The following is an 8,646-nucleotide window of genomic DNA, read 5'->3' on the forward strand; positions in this document are numbered from 1 at the left end:
ACAGAAGGTGCTCCTACCCTTTGCAACAGCATGGATGGAACTGGAAAACATTATGCTGAGTAAAATAAGCCAGGCAGTGAAAGACAAATACCATATGATCTCACCTTTAACAGGAAGCTAAACAACAAAACAAACAAGCAAGCAAAATAAAAACAAAGACACTGAAATAGAGAACAAGGGGAAAGTCACCAAAGGGGAAAGGGGAAGGAATTTCAGGGGAAAAGGAGGAAGGATTTATAGGAACTAGTATAAAGGACACATGGACAACAAATAAGAGGGGTGGAAATGGAAGGGAGATGGGGAGCACTTGGGGGGTGGGCTGCGATAAGAGTATAAGACAGAAAACTGTATTTGAACAATAATTAAATAATATATATACATATATATTTTAAGTCATTATTAAGTATCCAATAAATGATATTCATTATAACAGTGTGATAAGGGTAAACAATATTTTTTTATTTAGTTATTTTTCAAGTACATTTTTTGTCTATTTCCCCCATCCCAGCCCCCCCGCCCTGTCTCCCCCCTCTCTCCCATTCCCTTCCCCCAGTCCTCATCCCTGTGTCTTTCATACTTGTTCCTCAAAATCCCTCCCCATTTTTCCCCTTAAATTCCCTTCTCTCTCCCCTCTGGTCGCTGCCCCCTTGTTCTCTATTTCAGTGTCTTTGTTTTTATTCTGTTTGCTTGTTTGTTTTTTTTTTTTTTAAAGAAAATGGATCTTATCTGGTAAGCATGAGAATCAAATCATTGGAATATAACTGTGACTCTAAAAATCTTGGCCATTCTACTTGAAATTCCTCTGCAGCAAAACCAGTTTATCTCCATTCCTCCTATGTCCAGTTGCATCTTTGGTTAGCCACTTTTCAGGCAAAGGTAACAGCACTTATTAGCAGATTATTAGGGCTGGACTACCATCAAAAAGCATGTACCCTGGATACTCCTGAGTATGCTGAGGTAAAAAGGTTATTTGGTGTGCATCTAAGTTTAAGAACACTAGCCAAGGCTTCACCAATGCTTTATCACATAAGAATTTAGGAATCAATTTGAGAAGAAATGTATCTCTTTCTAAAGGAATTTTGAGTTACAAAACTCAACACCAGAAAAAAACAATTTAAAAAATAGGCAAAGGACTTCAGGACAAGATAGAGGTGTAGAGATATATGCTTTGCTTCCTTTCACAAGCAAAAGATGGATAACAAGCAATTTCAACAAACAAGAACCAGAACTGCCAGAAAATCAAACTGTATGGAGTCAAATAACTGAGAAGTTAAACAAGAAACATTCAGACTTCCGCCAAGATGGAGGCATAGGTGGATGTGCCGTGCCTTCTCACACAACCAAGATTAGAGAAAACTTAACATTAGCAACAGAAAACATAGCCAGATCATGGAAAATTGAACTTTTCGGAAGTCCGTTAACAACAAATTCTTCACCCTGACCTGTAAGGGGCGAAACCAGCGGCTGGCGGAGCAGGGTTGCACAGGAGGACTCGGCCAGACGGACTCAGGCCCCCGGAATCCAGGCGCAGGGTCGGACCTAGTGAGCAACTGAGCGAGCAACCAGGCGAGCGACCGCGGGGGAGCGACAGCGGGGCAGCGGGGCTGCGTGTTGACTGAGGTCGCGCATTTGTGCAGGGGTGGACAGGTGAGGGAGTGAGTGGTTGGACCGGGCCAGCAGGTCCCCACGGCCAGAGGCAGTGGAGGGCGCCGCCATTTCCCTGCTCTGACCCCACCTCCATATACAGCGTCATAACCCAGCGACTCTGAGTGGCCCGGCCCAGGTGAACTACCTAAGGCACTGCTCCTCCGCACCCAGCTGTGAGAAGCAGCGGAGGGGGTGACCATTTCCCCACTCTGACCACACCCCCACATATAGCGTCACAACCCAGTGACCTGGGAATCCAAGGCGCCGCTTCTCACACTTAAAGGGCCCAAACAGACCAAGAATGGTGCAGGAGGATCTCAGAGCCCCAGAGCCCATAGATCTAAGCAATGAAGAAATAGCAAAACTCACAGACCCACAGTTTAAAACACTGGTCATCAGGATCCTCACAGAACTGGTTGATTATAGCCACAAATTAGACAAATATATGAAGGCGAAACTAATTGAAATGAATGGAATTGCAAAGGACACCAATAGCAATGAAAAGAAAACTGGGACTCAAATCAATGGAGTGGACCAGAAGAAAGCAAATAATGGCCAAACAGAAAAGAGTCAAGAAGCAAGAATTCAAAGAAATGAGGAGAGTCTTAGGAACCTCCAGGACATCTTTAAACGCTCCAACATCCGAATTATAGGGGTACCAGAAGGGGGAAAGGCACAGCCACCAGTGGAAAACTTATTTGAACAAATAATAAAGGAGAATTTCCCCAATCTGGCAAAGGAAATAGACTTCCAGGAAATCCAGGAAGCTCAGAGAGTACCAAAGAAGTTGGACCCAAGAAGGAACACACCAAGGCACATCATCATTACATTAGCCAAAATTAAAATGAAGGAGAGAATCCTAGAAGCAGCAAGAGCTAAGGGGACAGTCACCTACAAAGGAGTTCCCATCAGACTGTCAGCGGATTTCTCAAAAGAGACCTTACAGGCAAGAAGGGGCTGGAAAGAGGTATTCCAAGTCATGAAATCTAAAGACCTACATCCAAGATTGCTCTATCCAGCAAAACTTTCATTTAAAATGGAAGGACAGATAAAGTGCTTCTCAGATAAGATCAAATTCAAGGAGTTCATCATCACCAAACCCTTATTATATGAAATGTTAAAGGGACTTATCTAAGAAAAAGAAGTTAAAGAAACATGAACAGTGAAAGGACAACAAACTCACAGTTATTAACAACCACACCTAAAACAAAAGCAAACTAACAGGACAGCTAGATCAGGAGTGGAAACATAGAAATGAAGATCTCAAGGAGGGTTAGCAACAGGGGAGTGGGAGGAGCAGAAGGTACAGAAAATAAGTAGCATAAACAGTAGATAGAAAATAGATGGGGGGGGCAAGAATAGCATGGGAAATATAGAATCTAAAGGACTTGAGACACATAGTCATAAACTTAAGGGGGGGGGTAATGGTGGGGATGAGGGGTAGGGTGGAGGGGAATAAAGGGGGAATAGAACAACTGTAACAGCATAATCAATAAAAAAATTTTTAAAAAAATAAACAGTCATCATTACTGTTATGAGGCATGGAGATGGGCAGCTTGGGCAGAGAGGATGTGCAGCAAGGCAGTGCCTGGCAGAACAGGAGGGTGATGTGACAGCTGGTTGTCCAGGCAGTCCCACATTCCCACGTGGCTAAACTGAGAAGAGCAACTGGAGAGTGAGTGACACCAAACAATCCAGGGTTCCAGAGCCAGGAAATACAGCCTCAAAACCTCTGACAGGAAAAACCTGTGGGGATTGCAGCACAGGAAGAAACTGCCAGTCTCAAAGGTATTTTCCCTCATTATCCCTCTCACTTCTGCCCTCTGATTACAGTCTGTTCTTTATTTCAGTGTCTCAGTTTAATATGTTTTTTTAAAGATTCGGTTCTTCTTTTAAGGTTTTATTTATTTATTTTTAGAGAGAGGGGAAAGGAAGAAGAAAGAGAGGGAGAGAAACATCAATATGTGGTTGCCTTTCAAGTGTCCCCTACAGGGATCTGGCCCACAACCCAGGCATGTGCCCTGACTGGGAATCACACTGGCGATCCTTTGGATCACAGACCGCATTCACTCCACTAAGCTATACCAGACAGTGCTGCTTCTGGCTTTTTCAAGAAATGGCAAAAATATCATCAGATTTGTATGGAACCAAAAACAACCCCAAATAACCAAAGCCATCCTGAGAAAAAGGAACAAAGTTAGAGGTATCACATTCCCTGACTTCCAATTATACTACAAAGTGACAACAATCAAAATGATATGGTATTGGCAGAAAAACAGACACACAGACCAGTGGAACAGAATTGAGAGCCCAGAAATAAAACCACATGTATAGGGGCAAATAATTTTTGACAAAGGAGCCAAAAATATACAATAGTGAAAAGAAAGCTTCTTCAACAAATGGTGCTGGGAAAATGAGAAAGCATCATGCAAAACAATAAAACTAGACTGCAGTTTGTCCCCATATGTAAAAAAAAAAACAACAAAGATTCAAAATGGGACAAAGACCTAAAGATAAGATCTGAAACAATAAATTACATAGACGAAAACATAGGTACTAAACTTATGGACCTTGGTCTTAGACAGAATCTTAGGAATTTTACCCCCAAGAAAAGGGCAGTAAAGACAAAATTAAATGAATGGGACTGTATGAAAGAAAAGGCTTCTGCACAGCAAAAGAAACTGCCACAAAACAAAAGGTCAAACAACTAAATAGAAGACTATATTTGCAAACAGATCTGAAAAGAGGTTAATATCCAAAATATATGAAAAAACACATACAACTCAACACCAAACACACAAAGAATCCAATTAAAAAAATGGGCAGTGGACCTGAACAGACAGTTTATCCAAGAAGACATACGAATAGCCAACAGATACACAAAAGATGCTCGACTTCCCTAGCTGTTTTGGAAAATGTTCATCTAAACTACCATGAGAAACCACCTCACCTCTGTTAGAATGGCTGTTATCAACAAGGCAAGTGATAGCAAGTGTGGGAGAAGTTGTGGAGGAAAAGGAACCCTCATTCACTGCTGGTGGGAATGTAAATCTGCACAGCCACCATGGAAAGCAGTATAAAGCTTCCTCAGAATTCAAAATAGAGTTACCATATGACCCAGCAACCTCTCTACCTGAAAACTTTGAAAACGTTTATTCACAAAGATATATGTACTCCTATGTTCAGTGCAGTATTATTAGGATGAAGAACACATGGAAAAATCAAAGTGTCCTTCAATAGGTAATTGACTAAAGAAGAGGCAGGGGTCGCTCCTGACTGGTTGGCAGGCAGGGACTCAGGCCCCTCAGACCCAAAGCCAGGTTGCCAGGAGCAGGGAAGCAGACTTTCTTTGGGAACCTGGCCGTCTGGCTCCTTTCTTTCTTCCTCTTCGGTCCCAAGGCCCCCAGACCAGAACCTTTGCAGAGTTGGAAATCACTGGCAAGGCTGCTCCACGCAGCGCAACTAGTTCCCTGAGCGACCCCAGGTCTCTGCAAAGGGATCAGCTCACCTTCTGCTCTGCGGGGAGAGACCTGGCCATCGTGGTTTTGAGTAGCCGCTGCTGGCCGCACCCCCCAAAGTTCCCCGCAGTATAGACAGTGAGAAAAAGGGCAATCACTGCGATGACGATATTACACAGGTTCGCGCGCTTTCTGTTATGTTGTTTTTGTTTTGTTTTGTTTTGTTTTGTGGAGTGGGGAGAGAGGCACAAGTTTCTAACCAACAGACTTTGTGGCGAGATGGCATCCTAAGCAATGTGAAGCCAGTGCTGCACAGCTGAAAGGAACATGCTTTGCATACCCGCAGTATTTAGGGAAATAGAAATGAAAAAAAAAACTGAAAAGCGTTATGCTAAGCGAAATAAGCCTGGTACTGAAAGACAAATACTATATGATCACACCTTTAACAGGAAACTAAAAAACTAAACAAACAAATAAGCAAAACATAACCAAAGACACTGAAATAGAGAACAGGCTGACTAGAGGGGAGAGGGGAGGGGATTTCAGGAGAAAGATTTGCAGGAGAAAGATTTTCAGGAGAACAAGTATAGAGGACACATGGACAAAAGAGGGAGTGGAAATAGGAGGGAGATGGGATGGGAGTAAAAGACAGAAAACTGTACTTCAATAATAATTAAATAAAAGAAGAAAATAAATAAATTTTAAATAGGAAAAAAGCAAAATAAAAATAAAGAAGAGGTAGTAACTATATGTATACTGGAATAGTACTCAGCCACAAAAGAGATGAAATACTGACATTTGGAGCAACATGGGTGATTCTTGAAAATATTTTGCTAAGCAAAATAAGACAGAAAAAGTTAAGAACCATGTGATCTCACTCATATGTGGCATATAAAACTGGAAGCAATAAGTGAACAACAAGAAAAACAAAACTGCTTCACAGACAATAGTATGGTGGCTACAGGAAAGAAGGAGGTAGGGGGATCAGTAAAGGGTGGAGGTTGTCAAATACATGATGATGAAAGGCTCTTTGACTTTGGATGGTACACACACAATGCAGATCCCGTATCATAGAAATGTACGCTTGAAACCTGTATAATCTTATTTCCCAATGTCACCCCAATAAATTTAACTAAAACATAAAATTAGAAGAACAAATAAATAAATTTTCTACATTCTACTTTTCTTAAGAATAATATGAATGGTTTAATATTGGAAAACATTACAAATACATGGTAAATCATTAGTACCTTTAAAACCAACAAGTGGAATGAAAAGAAAAGCAAGACAACGGACGCTCAGGACTAATTGGAAATAATACTTGATTATGCATAAATTTACTACACTCTTGCTATCTGCACTCAAGTTTTAACATTGCAATTAGTACATCAGTAGCAATCTATTTTATGTAATTTTAATGCAGGGTTAATGTCTTTACCTGGAATTACCAGTGCATTACACTCTTCATTCTAACTTAATTCATGTCATTTTGGCAATTTTCAAATAACTTTAATACTGGATTGGATCCATTCAATAAAATATATGACCCTGTGATTTTAAAGATTCTTTCTTAGTAAGTGCTTTTTTTGAAATCCCAATCTTTCTACTTATACCTTGTTTTAAAATATACTTTGGGATTTTGAAATGTTCTCCTTGTTGCACTTACAAATGGTATTCATTCTCTTTCACATTATCTCTCTACTTATTTGAGTAGTTTGGTTTTGAAAAAGTAATGTGCACTATTTTTGCAAATCTTATAACTTTAGTAAATAAACGTTGAGAGCAACCTTTTTTCCTATTTCAGGAAATGGTTACATTTCCTAAAATAACTATTCTCATTTTCCTTAATAAAAATTATTCTCAAAGTGGCTGCTTTATAAGGAAATGCAAATGTGACTTGATCAGAGTCATTGCTGAATGGTAGGCCAAATCTAGGTCAGGAAGGGACCAAATAGGCTAAAAACAAGAAAACAGCTAGGGGATCCCAACTTCAACACTCGCCTAGTTCTTTAAAAGCAATATTTTTCTTTTGACTAAGTCATTAAAGGCTTGTTTCACTTGTTTGTTCCTCAGAGTATAAATAAATGGGTTTAACATGGGGGAAATAGAAGTAGTGAGTATTGAGACTCCCTTATTAATGGCCATCTCATCTTTTGCTGAAGGTTTGGTATAAACGAAGATGCAGCTGCCATAGGTAATAGAAACCACAATAATGTGGGAAGAACAGGTGGAAAAGGCTTTTGTCCTTTGCTGGACAGAAGGGAATCTTAGAATTGTTCTGATAATACACACGTAGGACAAAACCACACATATAAGAGTCATGATGAAGGTCAACACAGAACACACAATGACCATCTGCTCTAGGACCCAGGTATCAGAGCAGGAAATCTTCAACATAGGATTAGCATCACAGGAAAAGTGGTCAATGGCATTAGAGTCACAGAATTCCAGGCCCAGTCCCAAGCTAAGTGGTGGGAATATGATTAACAATGCAGTCATCCAACAGCACAAGATAAGCCTTCTGCAGACCCTGTGGTTCATGATGGTCACATAGTGCAGGGGTTTGCAGATAGCCACATAGCGATCATAGGACATGGTGGCCAGGAGGAAAAACTCTGTTACTACAAAAAAATCTGTAAAAAATATTTGGCATGCACAAGAATTATAGGTAATAGTTCTGTCACCTGTTGCTATGCTGTACAAAAATCTAGGAATGCAGGCAGAAGTGAATGAGATTTCTAAGAAGGAAAAGTTTTGGAGAAAAAAGTACATCGCAGTTTTAAGGTGAGAATCCACTAATGTGAGGATGATGATGGCCAGATTTCCAGTTACACTCAGCATGTAGGTGATAAGTAGAAATAAAAAAAATCAGAATCTGCAGTTGGGGGTCATCTGTCAGTCCCAAGAGGATGAATCTGGTTATTGATGTATGGTTTCTCATTTCTGACTCCTAACTTCTGTCCAACTTCCACATAAAACTGAGGTAATTAAGATCTAAAAAGAGAGTGGGAAGAGTTTTACAATGAATTTTGTTTAAATAAGCCAAGCAATGTAGTTTATATAGATTGGTGGTCCTTGATAATAGTTTAACCACTCCATGCTCTCAGCACTGTTGACATATCATTTCACAGGTTGGAAACCTGGCTTTCAAACCTGTTTTAGTACAACACATGGTATGGTCTTCATTTATATTGCAGTGCCCTGTTCACACTCAAACACCCACACACACACAAACACCTGAAACAAAAATTTCAATGAAATATTAATCTTTAGATGCCCTGCTCTCTAATGTTTCCTATTCTAATTTATCTCATCAAAAATAAATACAAACATCACCAATTTGATTTTATACTCTACTAAATGCCATGACCTGTATATGAAATACAATACATTTTCACGGATTCTTTAAATAATATAGTCCCAGTAAAACACAATTATTCCAGGAGTTTTTTAAATATATACCTTTTGATTTAGTCTTTGGAATAGATTTGCTCATAGCACACTTGTTCCCTGGGAGCAGTGAAATTATAAACTTTAGGGT

At 40.0% G+C, this 8,646-nt stretch overlaps 1 protein-coding gene across 1 annotated transcript; it reads right to left on the reverse strand.

The window, feature by feature from the left end:
• Positions 1 to 7,106: 7,106 nt before the first annotated feature.
• LOC128626855 (olfactory receptor 6C2-like) lies at positions 7,107 to 8,046 on the reverse strand. The gene is given in 2 exon segments (XM_053661880.1): positions 7,107 to 7,970; positions 7,972 to 8,046. Coding segments are annotated over 2 exon segments (939 nt in total).
• Between the last annotated feature and the right edge of the window lie 600 nt (positions 8,047 to 8,646).

This window comes from Artibeus jamaicensis, unplaced genomic scaffold (genome assembly GCF_021234435.1).
Source record: "Artibeus jamaicensis isolate MK-2021 breed Jamaican fruit bat unplaced genomic scaffold, CSHL_Jam_final contig_233, whole genome shotgun sequence".
NCBI lineage: Eukaryota > Metazoa > Chordata > Mammalia > Chiroptera > Phyllostomidae > Artibeus > Artibeus jamaicensis.